The 20108-nt window shown below is 20.3% G+C and overlaps 1 protein-coding gene across 1 annotated transcript; it reads right to left on the reverse strand.

The window, feature by feature from the left end:
* Positions 1-4226: 4226 nt before the first annotated feature.
* LOC128952764 (uncharacterized) lies at positions 4227-9986 on the reverse strand. Its single transcript, XM_054298205.1, has 15 exons — positions 9935-9986; positions 9704-9783; positions 9493-9578; positions 9268-9404; positions 8940-8977; positions 8569-8665; positions 7731-8482; positions 7351-7416; positions 6887-6923; positions 6741-6803; positions 6479-6613; positions 6026-6115; positions 5538-5923; positions 5346-5437; positions 4227-4516 (listed from the first exon to the last, which is right to left on the reverse strand). Exons 1-15 carry the CDS (start codon positions 9966-9968, stop codon positions 4243-4245), a joined length of 2367 nt encoding a protein of 788 aa, XP_054154180.1. The 5' UTR covers positions 9969-9986; the 3' UTR covers positions 4227-4242.
* Between the last annotated feature and the right edge of the window lie 10122 nt (positions 9987-20108).

Below are 20108 nucleotides of genomic sequence, written 5' to 3' on the forward strand. Positions count from 1 at the left end.
ACACTATTATATATTTTTATTTTATTTTTTTGGTTAAATACTGCTTAATTAATTTTGTTGGCGATGACTTAATTGCCCACCACGCCCCCCACAAAATATTTTAATAAAAGTTAGTTTTTTATGGCCCTTTAGCCCCCCACGCCCACCACAAAAAATTAAAACTTTTTTAAAAGCCTCCTCGCCCCCCACAAAATATTTTTTAAAAAAACATTGTTATCTATACCCCACGCGGGAGAATATGGAAACAAATTTTATAACAAAAATACAGTATATATAAAACACTAATTTTGTTTGGTATTACAGTTTATAAGTTAATTAAATTTAATTATTTTATAATACATGTATTATAGTTAACAATTATTATTTTTAATTATATTAAAATCATATTATTAATAATATTATAAATACGATTTATTTTTTTAAAAATTATTACATGGTCAGTTTTAATAATTAATAGTCAAAAATGACCATTGGTCACTATGTTAAAATTATTTTAAAATTTTATTTATAACTGTTTTAAGTATATAGTTTTTAATAAAATTAGTAATTAATATATGTTTTTAATGTATAATTTATTGAATAATTAAATTTAATTAACTTATAAACTGTAATAACACACAAAATTAGTGTTTTATATATATATTGTTTTTTGTTATAAAATTTGTTTCCATATTATCCCGCGTGGGGTATAGAAAACAATATTTTTATCATATATTTTGTGGTCGGCTTGGGGGGCGTAGGGCCCATAAAAACAATGTTTTAATAAAATATTTTGTGGGGGGCGTGGGGGGCATATAAGTTTTATTATAAGTTTTAACTAGTAAACTAATTTTATTAGGCATAGTAAACTAATTTTTAATAAAATATTTTGTTGGGGCGAGGGGGCGTGGGGGCTTTTAAAACAGTTTAAATGTTTTGTGGGGGGCGAGGTGGGCATAGAAAAAAAGTTTTACTAAAATATTTTGTGGGGGCGAGGGGGGCGTGGTGGGCAATTAAGTCATCGCCAATTTTGTTAGATAATTAATAATATTTTTTTAAAAATAATAAAATATACTGTATATATAGTGTGTACTGTTTATTATATATATATATTTATAAAAAAAATATTAATAATTATTTTCAAAAAAAATTTTATTTATTAGAAATAGTTTTTAAATATATATATATATATTAATTATTAGTAATTAAATTGTAAACTAAATTATAAAAAGTTTTATTAAAAATATTTTTTTGGGGCAATTAAGAACTGGATTTTTTTATCATCTAAAATACTATTCAATAATTTTTAAATATTAATAAAAAAATATTAATAAACAATTATTACAGTTTAGTTTATTTATTTAGTATTAATATTTGAAATATATTACGTGTTTTCTTAGATTTTTTATTTAAATATAAATAAAAATTTCATTAATTTCTAAAATATTTTATATTAAACTGATTATCCATAAATTCATTATCAAAAAAAATTGCTAAAAATAAATAAAATGTAAATAAAATAATTTTAACTTTACAATTAATTAAGTAGACCAATTATTTTTTTAAATTTATTTTTCAAAACTAACACTTTAATTGGTCTAAAATTTATATTTTATTTAATTTCTATTGTATTAATATTTAATAATTATTTATAAATAATTTAAATATAAAAATTTTTATAAGTTATAATCTTTATATATTTATAGATAATAAAAATGTGATTTACAATTCATTCTAATAATATTTTTGTTTATTAATTTTCTTGTATTATAAATATTATTATATTAGTTATTATTATTAAGCAATAAAATTGTTGTAAAATATTAATTAAAAATATTTTTTTATAAATTATAGATAACAATTAATTAGTTGTCTAAAAATAAAATCTTATATAAGCGTTCATGTAATGCAACTAACTTTATTTACTATTATTTTTTTAATAGTTAATTTTAAAAATTAATATTAGGTACTAGATAATATCATGTTTATTAATAATAATAAAATTGTAAAAATATGCAAGTAAATGATTTACATGATTGTTATAATCATTAGACTTTTTATTTATTATATTTTAATAGATTACGTATAATAGACAACAACAAAAAATTGTATTTTATTTATTAAGTATTATGTTTATAAATATTTCATAATTAAATATATATATATTTATTAAGTAAATTTTGATGATATAATACTGTTTGTTTAGTATGTACTGTATATAACTGTATTTCAATATATAAAAAACAACATTACTATAATTTTATTTAAAATATTATTAAAATCATAAATTAATACTAATATTATAATAATTGTTTTTTTTTTGCAAACTGTATTTTAAACAAATAAATATATTGCATAAGCATAATTAATAGTATATTTTATCGCATCATGGTTAAAAATGAAATTAATTAATTTAGTTTATTTTTTAATTAAAATTTATTTAAAAAACAATGTAATGTATTGAAAATCATTTTTTTGTCGGATATGATTAATTGCATGCCACGCCCCCTACTCCCACACAAAATATACTACAAAACTTATCTAGTATTTAGTGGGGGCGGGTGTGGGGCATATAAAACAAAATTTTATTAAAAAAAAATATTTTTTTAGTCAATTAAGACGAAGTCGAATATCTTCTAAAATAATATTCAATAATTTGTAAATAATAATTAAAAAAAAAAACAATAAAAAACAATTATTACAGTTTAGTTTATTTAGTATTAATATTGAAATACGGTTAGTGTTTATTAGATTTTATTTTCTTTAAATATAAATAAAAATTTCATTAATTAATATAAAATAATTTCTATTAAACTTATTTAAATATATATATGATTCTAATATGTTATTAATTATATAAAAAAAAGTGCTAAAAATAACAAATACTAAAATAATATTTTTTTTGTATAATGTTTTTTTTAAAACAAGTTGGTAATAAAAACATTTATAATTATTATTATTTTAATATAAAACTTGTATCCTGGATCCTGGACCAATCATATTTGAGCACCGGGAGCAAATACAAATTTGTTTACAACAATAGCCGGTCGTACAGTCGAGTAGTTGACAACTGGCCGCACAGGCAGCCCGACTTTGGGCATAATCTAAACCGGAATTACACGGTAGTAGTGCCAGTGCTTATTATTTAGGGGGGGTAGTAATTTAAAATTAATTTTTAATAATAAATATTTTTAGAAAAAATAATATTTAAAAAAATAATAATATTTAAAAAAATAATAATATTTAAAAAATAATAATATTTAAAAAAATAATAATATTTAAAAAATAATAATATTTAAAAAAAATAATATTTAGAAAATAATAATAATAATTTTCCAATAAATATATATATATTAATATAACTTACATATATTGACCATGGTAATGAAAATAATTATTGTGATAATAAATTTGGCCATAATTTTAATTAATTTTTTTTAAATTATAGTAATTTTTTTTGACTAAATATTAACAATTTAAATAATGGTATGTTAATTAGTGTATATATATTTTTTGTTAAAAAATGCTAATTTAATGATGAATTATTTATATATTTATTTAATGACTAATTTTAATTGTTGATGAAATCGTTTTTAATGTGAAAAACAAATTTTTTTTTAAAACTATAGATAAGTAAAGTATAGATAACTTTACATCTATTTATAATCAATCTCTGAATGATTGACTCATTAAATACTTCTATATATATATACAGTAGTATTACTCAATCATTAAATCAATTTGTTAAAAAAAAATTCAAAAAATATTATTAACAAAAAGTATTTAGCAAAAAAATTAAAAATAAAAAAGTTGTTTATTTTTAAAGTAAATTTTAGCAATAAAATAAAATTTATAATTATGGCAATAAAGTATATAAAGTATACAATAATTATGGCAAACAATATTTAATTATAATAATTATAAATAAGTAATAATTAATTTTTTTAGTTGAAAAAAATTTGCAAAAAAAACAATATAAATGTCTCACAAAAAAATATTAACAAATAGTATTTAGCAAAAATAAAAAAAACAATTGTTTATTTTTAAAGTAAATTTTTACAATAAAATAAAATTTATAAAAATTTATTTATAAACAAAATACATTAAAAAAATTTTTTTATAATTATGGCAATAAAGTATACAATAATTATGGCAAACGTTATTTAATTATTATAATTATAAATAAGTAATAATTATTAGTTTTTTAAAAAATATTAAAAAATGTCATAAAAAAAATTATTATTATTATTATTATTATAACAATTACTTGCGTCGCCTAAAATCAAAACACTCGCGAAAATCGGACCAATACTGGGACTCGTAAAACCATTGGGCATTACAATTGGTCGGACCGGCCATATGTATGGCCGCCATATCGAAACAGTCGATACGCTGGTCCTCATTGCAGTCGCGCCGATGTTTTTTCATATACCCGTAGATGGCTGACTCCGAACAGGCCTTATTAGTTAGACAGCTCTGGTAGTTTTCCAAGTTTTCCAGATTACCCCGAATACCCGGCTTATCGGCATCTGACCAACTAATAGTAATAAAAAAATTATTTAGAAAGCACCGGTAGGTAAATTAGATAATAAAAAATATGTATATTTAGAAAGCGCCGGTAGATTAATTATAAAATTAATAATAATAAAAATGATAATAATTAATAAAAAAATATTAAAATATTAATATTTTATTTTTTAAATATAAACTGTTAAATATTTAAATAGATTTCATAATTATTTATTTATAATTTATATATTATATATAAAAATATTTAAAAAATTTCCAAATCAATGTATTTTTCACTTAAAATATTCAATTTTCCCTAAAATATTCATTATTTCCAGAAAAAAAGTTCATTATTTCTAAATTTGATCTAAACTTAAATATTTTATCAATAAATATATGATAAATACATGATATATATATATAAATTTAGTTAAATTATAATAAATATAATCTATAAAGATTAAAGGCTATCAATATATTATTAATTTATTATTTAAAAAATATATTTAGAAAGCACCGGTAGATTAATTAGAAAACTAATAATAATATTAATAGGAATTATAAATATATTGAAAAACATTTATAAAACTTTTTGTTTTGTTTTTTGTGGTTAATGTTATCTAATTATTATACATAAACTATATATATAACTATTTTATTAAAATGTTATTAATGTTAACTTTTAATATAAATTTTTAATAATAATAATTATTTATACTGTATATACATAATACAGTATACTTTAGTTATTATATTATATAATTTATATATTATGGGGACGGGGAGGGGGGAACGGTAGTAGATTATTAGTTTATTTTTATTATTAATTTTTAAATTAAAAAAAATTGATACTCAACTAAGCCCAGTTCATTTGATAGGGTCCGCACACATAACCGTTACCCGAACCGTCATTTTGGCAGCCGATTCCCTGATTGCATTTACTGCTGGCCTAATAGAAAATAAAAATATTAATAATAATAATAAACTGCTTCCTAAATAATTAGTGGGGGGACAGTCATGTCATATGACATGTACAGTACAGTACATACTTGACATATACAGTCCAAACAATCGCGTTGTAAGCCAATAGACTCCAGAGCCCTATCCGTACTGTAATTGTTGGCCACCACTGGTTGGCTGCTGATCGGCGGCACCGGTATGTGACCACTACCAGCTGTGGGCTCATAACGGTTCGGTTGGTTAGCCGCTGCTGGCTGTGCCGCTGGTTGGGCGTCGTTTCGGGGGAACGTTATGCGCGAATCTCTAGCGTAATGGTTGGGCGGTAGAGGATTATAGTTATTATTATTATTATGCCTATTGTTGGGTACGGGATTGGGATATTCCAGGAATAGATTGGCACCGGGAGGCGATTGAGGTACACTACGACCGGTCAGCGAGTCCCGAGTGGACCGGGAGTTGGTAGGAGTATCCAGTCCTTATTTTTGTGTGTGTGAGAGATAGATATATAGTGATAAAACAATTAGGTGGGAACGGTAGATATATTGATTATATAGTTAGATAGTTAGCTATATATTACTTCTAGCTTCTATAGGCGGACTTTTACAGGACTGATAGGATTTCCAATAGTCGGTAGTTTGAATTGATTCAGCATTGCATGAATGTGGACCTACAGTATATATTGGATATAAGTGGACAGTTAGCTTATGGACACAAACACACACACACACACATACACACACATACATACACACATACACATACACATACACATACACATACACATACACATACACATACACATACACATACACATACACATACACATACACATACACATACACATACACATACACATACACATACACATACACATACACATACACATACACATACACATACACATACACATACACATACACATACACATACACATAAACATACACATACACATACACATACACATACACATACACATACACATACACATACACATACACATACACATACACATACACACACATAAAACTACCTGATCTATGAATCCGTACAAAATCGTCGCAATCAATATAGCCGTTTCCATCGCAATCCGATTGCCATTTAGACATATATCCTCTGACTGTATTTTCGGCACAGGCCCTATTGTTGGCACAGGTAGCATAATCTCCTATAATTAAAATAATAATAATAATAATACAAACGGGTGCACCACAACACAAATATAATAAATATTTTTTAAAAAATAAAATAATTTAGTATTTATTTATTTAATTTTTTTTATTTAGCACCAGTACCTCCAGGTTGTCCAGCATCGGCCCAGTAGGCCCAGCTTATTAGGTATGGCCCGCAATATGATCCTTAAAAAAATAATATTTAAAAAAAATATTATTTTTTTAAATATTTTTTTTTGTTAACAGATATACTGTAGTATTAGACATACCTTCACATTGTTTATTGAGATCGCAATCACTGCTCGCCTAATAATAAATAAAAAAAATGATTTAATATAAAAATATTTAATAATATATAAATAAATAATAACTTTATGTTTTAACTAAATATAGTCTATAAAAATAATAAATATTATTTATGTTTTATTTTGTTATTTAAAATATTACAGTATTTTTTAAATTTTTATTTTATTTATGTTTTCATTTCTCTCTCTCTCTCTCTCTCTCTCTCTCTCTATTAGACACAAAAAAAACAATAAGTTTACTAAATATAAAAATAATTTCAAACATTATATATATTTAGAAATAATATAAATAACTAATAATTTATAGGTTAATATAAATTTATAACTCAGACAGTACTAAACATTTAAAAAAAAATTATTTTTAATTATATAAACTATAAAATATTATAAATTATTACTATTACTATTATTATTATTATTATTATTACCTGACAAATACAATCAAGACATCTATCATCGACCGATGCATTAGTAGGCGCTTCCACTGGTAATGGCTAATAATTTTATGAAAAAATAAATAAATAATAATTAGTATTATAGTATTAAAAAACAAACAAATAAAATAATTTACTATAATTAAAATCATAAATTATTTCTATAATAATTATTATTATTATGTTTTGCTTATTACAGTATAATTGTTATGATAATTGTTATGTTAATCTGTATAATATGTATATCTGTCTAAATAATAATAATACCAGTAATTGCTATAATTATTACTGTAATTATTATTATCATTATTTATGGCATTAACACAATTTTATTTTATAATAAAATAAAATTTATTTTTTATTATAGTGTATACCTGTGACGGCTCTACTATTGTTGGCCGAGGAGGAGGTGGAGGAGGTTTAAATGGTTGACCAAAATTGTTATTATTGTTATAGTCGTAAGCTGACGGCTGCGGTGGTTGAGACCAACTAACCGGTTGTACCGGTGCTCTACCTCCCGGTATCAGTGCCGGCTGTGTTGGCACTGGCCTATTAGGTGTTGTTCCTCCTCCACCATACGGTTGATCTACTACTTCATCGACAGCTCGGGATACCTCATCCCATGGATCCGGTTCGGTAACGCCCGGTGGCGACGCCGCCCCCGCCGCCGGTTGCGAGTAGTTATCATTGGATGGATAGTCCGGTTGGTATGGCTGATCCCACGGGTCTATGTATGGCTGTTCGTTAGGTTGTAGTGATGGTGATGATGGTGATGGTGGTGGTTGAGGCTGTTCATAGTATGGACGACTGTCCACTGGTTGACCATCCCATGCGGGACTGCCGCCGCCATCGGGTGCTACCGGCTGTTCGGGTTGATTGTAGGGCTGGACATCAACACTGGGCTCGGGTGGGTAGGGCTGAACAATTGCATCGTCAGGTTGCGGCTGATCATTGTATGATGGTGGGTTGTTTACGGGAACAGTAGGTTGAGGTTGTGGGCTGTTGTTATCCCATGGCTGATGTTGAGGTGGTGATGGTGGGTGTTGTTGGGGTGGGACTGTCGGTCTGGGCCGAGGAGGTTGTTGTGGTTGATTGTTCCACGACGACTGAGGCCGAGTAGGATAGTCTATAATATATTAATATAAAATGTTAAAAGGTATGGTAGGTATGGGTGAGTGGGTGTGTGTGTGTGTGTGTTTGTTTGTGACATACCAGTGTTACTACCGGTGCTTGAAATATGGCACTGGCGAAATACTTGCCAATATTGACTATTGTAAAGCCATTGTTGATTACATGAGCTGGCACCGGCCTAATTATAATAATAATAATTATAATAATAATATGACAGTTAATTGATGAATGATTTTGACATACATATACATTGTATTTATTTTATATATATATATTTAAGTAAATAATAATAAATAAAAATTACAAAAAAAAAATAAATCTCTTAAATAAACATTTGTTTTGTTATTAATTTATAACAAAAATAATGTTTATTTATTTTATTTTTAGTGGATGTGATTATAATGAGTGAAACAAAATAAAAAAAATTTTAAGAAAAAAAAGTATTGAAAAACCTTATGAATGGCCGCAAAATCGAGACAATCGATAACACCTATTATAATAACAACAAATTAAATAAATAAAAAATTAAATTAATTTTTTGAAATATTTATAAATTGAATTATTTTAGTAAAAATATACTGTAAATATATATTAAATATTAATAAAATTAAATATTAATACAAAAAATTAAATTAAATTTTAAAATATTTATAATTTGAATTATTTTAGTAAATAAAAATACTGTAAATATCTAAAAATAAATATTAATATTAAGAAAATAAAATATTAATACAAAAAAATTTTTAAAAAAATTATTAAATTTTATGTATTAAGTCTAACCATCATTATTGCAATCCGTTTGCCATTTACTCATATAACCTTTGACCGCAACCTCAGCGCATAGTTTATCGTTTAGACAGTTTTCAAAATCATTTGAATGGCCAGTATTTCCCGGTTTACCCGCATCTGACCAATACCTGTGCAATCACGTGAAAAATATATGAGATAACATACCAGTGCTTACATAAAAATAAGATATTATTTTCAAAATAACTAATAACTTACGCCCAGGAGATCTGATAGGGACCGCAAAAGTAGGCATTTGGTCCACTATTATGACATTTGGTGTTTAGTTTGCACCCGGAGCTGGCCTAACATAGATAGATATTAATAGTAAGGGACAGTATAGTATATTTTTGAAGGATAGTTAGTTATTAGTTAATATATGATAATCATTAGTTAATGATTATTATTTGATGACATATACTGTACATACCTTACAAATACATTGAAGACAACTTTGGCTGACATCCTGGCCGTGACTGACACCTAATATAGCTATAACTATAGCTATTACTTGAAATATAATTAAAAAAAACAAAAAAAATAATAATAATATTTATTGATAAATATATAGTTGATTTTCTTTTTGGTAATTAATATTAAATAATTATTTAAAAATAATTGCTATAAAATAATAATAATAATTAGTAGTAGTAGTATTTACCAAACAATTGGATTGATTGTAATAATGATAACATTGTTGTTATTAATATTATTTTATGGCATTAATAAATCAATTAAATCAATTAATTGTTTTTTTTATATTATTATTATTATATTAAATCATAAAACAAATTATTGATTGTTTCAACTAATTGATAACATTTTACACATTTGATTCATAAAATTTTTTAAGCAGTTTATTAATATTACTAATATATATATATAAGAGATATGATATAAAATATATTTTTAATTTTCAACAAACAAAAGAAACAAAAAGTTTTTATTTTATAATTATATCTAATTTATATATATATATATATATACAGTATATATATTATAAATTTATTTCATTAACATTTGTGTGACAGTGTGTTGTGGATAGACATCAAAAAATAGGAAAACATATTAATCATCAAAAAGTTTTTTTTTATCACTTCATTGAATCAATGAATAAGTTAGTAGTAGTAGTAGTAGTAGTAGTAGTAGTAGTAGTAGTAGTAGTAATAGTAGTATTAGTGATTCACACAAACAAACACTAAAACGTTTAGCTATTATAACAAAAAATACTTGAATTTGTGTCAAAGAGAGAGAGAGAGAGAGAGAGAGAGAGAGAGAGTCTATTATACAGACCCTGAAAAATCCGGTTATTCTTTATCTTTAAAAAAATCATATTTAAAATTAAATAAAAAAATAAAAAATTTGTTTCTCTAAATCAAAAATTCAATAATATATTATATATATATAATCTCTTTTGTTATTATTACTATTATTATTATTTTGTTTTAATTATTTAAATTTTATTTTAAAATGAAAAACATTGAGAGTTGGAGATGTAATAACAATAATAATAATAATATCGTATTATTATTAATATAAAAATAAAAGTTAAAGACATATCAAGAGTATGTAAACTTTTTTTAGTATTTATTAAAATACGACAAAAATATTTTTCAAAGAGAGAGAGAGAGAGAGGAAATAATATAAATAATTTTGTATTTATAATAATAATAATAATAATTATGTGAAATAATAGTAAACATTTATTTTTATATGTTTGACATTTTTTAAAAATAATTTTAGTTTTTATTAATTATTTTTATATAATTAATTAATACATGTTGAATGTCAAACTAAAAACTAAATACTGTACTATAAAAAACATTAATTTATAAAAAAAATAAAAATAGTTTTTCTTAGTAAAAAAATTTATTTATAATTTTTTAATTTTATTTTTCTATATAATTATTATCTAATGAATAAATTATTATTTAATTAGAAAATTTTATTTTATTTTATTTACTAAATATGAATATTCGTATAATATATAAATATTTATAGTATTTAAACAATAATTAAAATAAAAATAAAATAAATTTTGTAATAAACAATATATACAAAAATTGCTTATAGTTTAGCAATTAGTTAATTATATTAATCATTTTAAACTATTTTTTAAATTTTAAAACTTATTCTTCTATAACTATAAAAATAGTATATATTTATGAAAATATTTATTAATTAAATAATCTTAAAATATCATAAACATAAGTTATAAAAAATACATTTTAAAAAATAAACTAATTATAAATATTATAAACAATTTATTTTTTAAAAACATTAATTTGTAGGAAGACTAAAATTTAAAAAATTAATTATATATTACGTTAGATTAATAAATACTATTTTTAATTACAGTTATAAATGAATATTTAATATTTTTTAAATATTTAAAAAGTTTTAATTACAATATACGGTATATTTATAGTGATAAACACACAAACACGTAGTAGTAATTAATGAATAAAATTGAAAAATTATTACAATAAGAAACATATTTTAAGCAATTATTTTTTTTAAAAAAATATTATAATATATTATTTAGTAGTGTTATATTTATATAGAGTCTGGTATAAAAATTAAAATAATAATAAAAAAAATTTCAATCAAAACATTTAGTTGTCATTTATTAATTTAAGTATTTTAAATTTTATTAATTCAAAATTGTCCTGCTCAAAATTAATGTATGTTTTTTTATTTGTTAATTGATTTACAAATAAATCATTAATTTTATAAATAATTTTAATTATAGAATTCTATTTTTTTTAATAAAAAGTATTTTATTTTTATTGTTTTTGATATGCACCTATCAATTATTATTTTTAATAAAAATATATATATAAAAATATTACTAATTAAATTATTGATTACTGATTAAGTACTAATTTTATATTTTTATTGTAAAAAAATTTGTATATGCTTAATTTTTTTTAAAAATAATCAGTTAGTAAATGTATTAGTAAATAATTGATTAACCAGGTTGATTTATTTGTTTGTAATTTTTTTGAAATATATAGATTATAACTATTATAATTACTATAATAAAAAATAAATATTGTTTTGTATTGCTAGGCCTTAAACTATTTTTTTAAAAAGATTATTATTTTTTGATAAATATAAACAATTATTTTTAATTAACAATTACAGTTGTTGTAATATAATTGTAATAACAATTTTATTTACAACTTATTTATTTTTATATTATATTATATTTAATAATTAAACTGTAATAATTACTTAAAAACTAATTAATTATATTGTTTAAGTTTAAAACAATTCAATTTTTGACAATCTAATGGTACTTATCTTTTAAAGGAATTAAAAAATTAATTAGTCAATTATTCAATTATCTAATTAATACATTTACATAATACATAATACAATTAGACTAATATATTTTGCTTAACAAAAAAAATTATTATTAAAAAAATAAAAAATTGTAATATATTTTTACAAATATTTTAATACAACTTAAGATATCTATCGTATATATATAAATAAAAATTAATAAATATAAACAATTTATTAGTATAAAGATTACAGTTATTAACAGTTATACATTATGATATATAAATTATATATACATACAGTATATAATAATATATAGCAGTTAAACAATTGATATTTATTTAAAAAGATATATCAAAAAATTTGAAAAAAATTGAAACAATTAATAATTTACAGTTTAATTTACATTTTATACAATAGTATTATTAGTATTATTAATTTTTGTTAATTTAATTTTTCACAATTAGTAATAGATTATTGATTACGAAATTTCAAATCAATTAGTATTAGGTTTTTTGTAATTAACTGTTTTATTTTTTTTTGGTATTAACGTTATGTTATATAAATGAAAAACTTTTATTACTCATACAATTTGTGACATAAATTTTAGCCGATTTTTGTCTTCGGCCTTAATTGCGGACAAATTATTGCAATATTTGTTTCGGACAGTAATTGTCTCTGTCCTTCATCAGCGCAATTGCTGTACAAACTGACAGCACTGTTGGTCATTAGGTACTTATGGTATGTGAGAGAGTGACCAGAAATGTGATAATTGATACCCTATTTGTGCCATAAAACATATTTTTTGGGTAGTTTTGACTTAAATTGTTTACTAATCATTTAAATACTGTACAAAAAATTCAATAATATAATCATTGCTCCCACAGAAACTGGCAAATGCCAGCTCCTGTAGGAATACACTAAAAATTAATTAATAAATTCTAAATATTGATTAGGAATGTTTGTTTTATCGTTAAATTTATCATTCATTAATGGTACATTTTTTATTTTATTAGTAGCAATATACCATTTTTCTAAAAATTTTCTAGATTTATTATTATTTTCGTGAATTAAAATTTTAGGGTTATTAAAATTTATATTATGTTTTGTTTTAAATGAATGTTCAGCAATATTAGATTTTATATTAAAATTATTTAAAGCATTTTTGTGTTCATTTAATCTACTATTTAACTTTCTTTTAGTTTCTCCTATATATTCACAGTTACAATTAGTACAACTTATATTATATACTACACCTGATTTATCTAAAATATTATCATTAAAATTATGTTTTAATAAAGTTTTTATATTTTTACCTCTATTATATATAACTTTAATATTATATTTATTGAATAAGCATTTTAAATGTTGACTTAATCCCTTATAATATGGAAGTATAATAGTGTTTGAAAAACTGTGGGAAGCTTCTGTGGGAGCAATGATTATATTATTGAATTTTTTGTACAGTATTTAAATGATTAGTAAACAATTTAAGTCAAAACTACCCAAAAAATATGTTTTATGGCACAAATAGGGTATCAATTATCACATTTCTGGTCACTCTCTCACATACCATAAGTACCTAATGACCAACTGTGCTGTCAGTTTGTACAGCAATTGCGCTGATGAAGGACAGAGACAATTACTGTCCGAAACAAATATTGCAATAATTTGTCCGCAATTAAGGCCGAAGACAAAAATCGGCTAAAATTTATGTCACAAATTGTATGAGTAATAAAAGTTTTTCATTTATAATGAGTGATTGTGATAACATAAACCTAAATCAACTTATGTTATATAGTTTATTAGATAATCAAAATAAATATTACATAAAATTTTTATGCCTTTAATTATAATGATTATGATTTAATTATAATGATTTAATGACAATGAATAGTAAGTTATTAAATTATGTACTAAAAATAGAAATTAAATATTAAAAAAATAAATAAAAACAAACTATATTTAAGCTTAAGCTAATTTTATTTGTATATTATTATAGATAATATAAAAAATTATTTTTAAATAAGTACTACAGTTTTTTTTAGTTATTTAAATAAATTTTATTTCAATTGTCTTATTTTTAAAAAAATAATTTGATTGACAATTTATTATTAAAAAACACAACTGTAAATTAATATTATTAAGTAATTATTAATAAACTTATTAAGATTTATACATTAATTTAGTATAAGCGCGCATAATGTTTTATAATGAAATAAAATTAGTAAATTATATATTTTGGATAAATATATATTTTTAATTTAGATTTATATATATATATATATATATATATATAACTTTTAAATAATAAATGTAACCTATTAATTTATAATTTTTTTAAACATTTGTGTTTTAATTTTTATTTGTTAATAATAATAATTTGTAATTTTGTATTTAAATATAAACAATTATTTTTATAAATAAATACTACAGTTTTTAGTTATTTAAATAAATTATATAAAATAACTTATTTTTAAAGTTTTTAAGTACTTAATTAGTGATTAAAATCTATATTATTATTATTTAGAAAACTGTTCAAACAAAATTAATATAAATATTATTTAATCAATTATATAATAAATAATTCAAGAAAAATTATTATAATAAATATAATTATTTTTTAATATTGTTGATAATTGAAAATTAATTTACTAAATAAAGTTTTTAATTTATTTTAGTTTTTGTATTAAATATATATAAAATTAAACTATTTTTAAATTCTAAAAATAAGAGTGATTAAGAAAATATAAAAAAAATTATAATTTCTATATTATATAAATATATTTTTATCACTATTATGATAAATACTAGTTGTCGTAATATTTGATATATATATATATATATAGAATTGTCTATAATTTGTAGCATCGGTATCTTTTTTGTTTGTTTGTTTAACCTGTATCAATCTAATTATTTAAAAAAAAATTATTATTAAATATATAACAATAGTTTTTTTTAATAATTTTTTTTAACTATTACTTAAGTAAAATATTATAGATCTACATGCATGTACCTATTTAATTAATATATAATATTTATATATATATTTATTATTTTTTAATTAATAATTTACAGTTATCAGCAAAAAAAAATGTAATTATTTGTTTAAAAATACAAAAAAAAATAAAAATATATTTATAGTAACTGTAATATTATTAACTACTAAAACAATTATTTATAATTTATAATATATTAAATAATTTAAATTAAAAATGATAAATGATAATCTATTTTTTTTAAAAATTTCTATAATGTAATTTAAACCATTAATATAATATATAAATGCACTTAATAGATTAAAAATTAAAATAGTTATTTAGATAATTTATGAAATAAATTTTTTAATAAAAAAAACTGTAACTTTATTTATTGTCTAAATAATTATTTATAATAAAAATTAATGTTTAACTAATTAGTATAAACAATTTAAAATTCATTTTAAAAAAGAGTATATTAATTACTTTTTTATATAAATTTAAAAATATTAGAAAATAAACTAAATAATGAGTCTAATTTTTCATAAATAATATAATAGATACATATAAAAAATTATAATTATTATTAATGAAATATATTGAAAATGAATTTAATTATTTTTTACAATAACTGTAACAAAAATTATTTTAATAATTTATATAATTTATATAATATATTTAAATAGCCAATAACATTTATACATTTTATAAAAATGAAAATTGAATTTTTATTTTTTTTTATATTAACTTAAATAACTTTATTGTGTACAATTTTTTATTGTGTTTATATTTTGTTAAAAATAAAAACAAAGTTATTTTTAAATTAAAAAACTGTAACAATATTAGTAATAGTTATTTATTATATATATTTTATTTATAATAAGTTAAATATAGGGATCAAAAAAAACAAATGTTATTTTTTAAATAATATTTTCTAATTTTTTGTTTATTTTTAATAATTAATATAATTATAATTATTATTCTCTAAATTTACTATATATTAATGTAATAATGTTAATGTTTTTCTAAAAACTAAAATTTGTTACAAAATAATAATTTTCACCAAACTTAATATATTAGTTAATTGTAAGATATTTAATATAACTAAATAACTATTTATTAAAACTTAAATATAAAATGAAAAAAATTTTATTTTTATTAATTTAATAGATTTTTTGTGGGACTAACAAAACTGTAATAGTTTATTAATTATTATATTTTATAATATTTTTAATATAAAAAATATAAACTTTAGCAACGCACACGCCACGGATTATTTTAAATATGATATGAAAAATATAACATTATTTTTTTGAAAAATAATTTATAAAAATCAAAAAATTAAAATAAAGTTTTTTCTATTAAAAAAAATATATATCCAAATAATTTATAACAAAATCTCATCTAATGTTATTCAATTGATTACCAATGACTAAATAATATATCCTAATATATCTTATAATTGCTGTAATTATTGCAATTAATATAATAATACTGTATGTGTTATTAATTATATATATATTATTATCTAACAATTTGTAGCATCGGTAGTTTTTTTTGTTTGTTTTGTTTGTTTGTCCTGTATTAATATTAATAATTTTTTTACAAAAAATTGGTTGGTCTTAAAACTATTAATTATATATATAACAATAGTTACTAAATAGATATTCAAAAAATATTTTTTTTATAATTATTTATAGATATTACATATGTAAACTATTAGAAATCTACACTGAACCTATTTAATTAAATTAATAATTTAAAAATTTATGTATGTATATTATTTTCTAAATAATAATTTACAGTTATCAGCAAAAAAATGTAATTATTTGTTTAAAAAATACAAAAAAAAAGAAAAAATAAATTTATAATTTTTTGATAACTGTAATATTATTAACTACTAAAGCAATTATTTATAATTAATAATATAATTTATAATATTTAGTCATAAATTTTATATTTTCTATTTTTATTTTATAATACATTAAATAATTTAATTGTAAGATAATAAGTAAATTTTCAAAAAATCTATTTATTATATTTTGTAAATGTAATGTAATATATTTAATATAAATATAACTTAAATAATTAATATTTAATATAAATACACTGAATAGATAAAAAAAATAATTATTAAGACAATTTATTTAATATATTTTTAATAAAAAAAACTGTAACTTTACTAATAATTTATACTAAAAATTAATGTTTAAATAATTAGTATACATGATTTTCAATTCATTTTCAAAAAAAGCAAACATTATTTACTTTTTTATATATAAAATTGAAAAAATAATATAAAAATAAATTAAATAATAATTATAGAATTTTATAACTAAATTATTTTAATTTTTTCATGAATTTTTTGACTAAAATATGAAAGTTATTATTAATGAAATATATTAATATGTATTTATTTATTTTTTTGAAGTATATATATTTTTTTAAAAAATAACTGTAAAAAAATTAATAATAAACTTATTAAAATAATTTTTGTTTTATAATATAATTAAATAGATAGCCAATAAGTCTATTCTATATTAATGTAATTGATTTTTATACATTTTTTTTATTTATTTGTGATTTTTATTTTTTTTTATATTATCTTATATAACTAGTAAAATATAAATTTATTTTATTAATAAATTATAAAATTAAATAATATATATATATATTGTTAGAAATATAAATAAATTTTTAAAAATTAAATAGATATTTTATTTATAAAGTTAAAAAAACTATTACAATATTAGTAATAGTTATTTATTATATATATTTTAGTTATAATAGATTACACTTTTTTATTTTAAAAAAATATAAGTTAATATATTTTATTATTTAAACTGCTTTAGTAATTGCCTAGTTAAAAATAAATAAGACAATTTTAAACATATTTAAATAAATATATATATTTAGTTACAGTTATAATAAAAATAATTTATTATTTTCATACTATTAATGTTTGTTTAATTATTTAAATATAAAAATTAACTTACTATAAAATAAACTTTAGGAAATAAGAAATTTAATATAATAATGCCTAAAAAAATAATTTTAATATTTAATAATCACATAAAATTTAAACAGTATTTTTTAATGAAAAATTTTACAAATATAAAAAATATAAAACTTATAAAGTTAAACTAAAACAACTGTAATAGTTATTTAATATATTATGTTTTATTGTATTTTTAGTATAAAACATTTAAATTTTAGCACCAAATGAGGGCGATGACTTAATTGCCCACCACGCCCCCACGCCCACCACAAAACATTAAAACTATTTTAAAAGCCCCACGCCCCCTCGCCCCCACAAAATATTTTATTAAAAATTAGTTTACTAGTTAAAACTTATAATAAAACTTATATGCCCCTCACGCCCCCACAAAATATTTTATTAAAACATTGTTTTTTATGGGCTCTACGCCCCATAAGCCCACCACAAATCATTAAAACTTATAATAAAACATATGCCCCCCACGCCCCCCAAAAAATATATGATAAAAACATTGTTTTCTATACCCCACGCGGGATAATATAGAAACAAATTTTATAACAAAAAACACAATATATATAAAACACTAATTTTGTTTGTTATTACAGTTTATAAGTTAATTAAATTTAATTGCGTGGCGTGGGGGGCATGTTTTATTATAAGTTTTAATGATTTGTGATGGGCGTGGGGGGCGTATGGGACATGAAAAACAAAGTTAGAATAAAATATTTTGTGGGGGGCGTGGGGGGCATATAAGTTTTATTATAAGTTGTGTAGCCATAGTAAACTAATTTTTAATAAAATATTTTGTGGGGGGCGAGGGGGGCGTGGAGGCTTTTAAAACAGTTTGAATGTTTTGTGGGGGCGAGGTGGGCATAGAAAAAAAGTTTTACTAAAATATTTTGTGGAGGGCGAGGGGGCGTGGGGGCGTGGTGGGCAATTAAGTCATCGCCCCAAATGAGCCTTGAAAATTAAATTATAACATTAAAAATTATTTTTTATAATTTATAAAAACAAACAATTAAAATAAATTTTTTTTAAAAAAATAAATAAATCTTTATGTCTAAATCTCATGTAATGTTCTTCAATTGATTACCAATTAATGTATATAATATATACTAATATACCGGAAATTGCTTTAATGATTGCAATTAATATCATAATATAAAATTAATCATAAAATAATACAATGTTATAAATTTTTAAATAAATATATATTTAGTTGCAGATATAATAAAAATAATTTATTATTTTCTGTACTATTAATGTTTGTTTAATTTATTAAATATAAAAAATTAACTTGCTTTAAATAAACTATAGTAAATAGCGATTTAATATAAATAAGGATTTAAAAAATAATTTTAATATTTTAAGATTTTAATATTTAATAATTACATAAAATACTTAAAAAATTTAAACAGTATTTTAAAATGCATTTTTTTACAATTTACAAGTTGTAAACTAAAATTTAATATATCTGATATAAAATATTTTTAAAAAATGTATTAAAGTTAAACAAACTGTAATATTTTCTTAATTTATTATATTTTAATAGTATTTTTTATATAAAAATA

Source organism: Oppia nitens, unplaced genomic scaffold (assembly GCF_028296485.1).
Source record: "Oppia nitens isolate AA-2021 unplaced genomic scaffold, nextdenovo-longstitch-racon4-pilon3 scaffold1_pilon_pilon_pilon, whole genome shotgun sequence".
NCBI lineage: Eukaryota > Metazoa > Arthropoda > Arachnida > Sarcoptiformes > Oppiidae > Oppia > Oppia nitens.

What these genes read in the sequence shown, in the direction of transcription:
- LOC128952764 (XM_054298205.1), bottom strand. Translation starts at nt 9,968, where the DNA reads ATGTTATCATTATTACAATCAATCCAATTGTTTG. An exon ending in ACAATCAATCCAATTGTTTG is followed by an intron (nt 9,784 to 9,934) that starts GTAAATACTACT and finishes TTATATTTCAAG; the next exon opens with TAATAGCTATAGTTATAGCT. An exon ending in GTTTGGACTGTATATGTCAA is followed by an intron (nt 5,438 to 5,537) that starts GTATGTACTGTA and finishes ATTTTCTATTAG; the next exon opens with GCCAGCAGTAAATGCAATCA.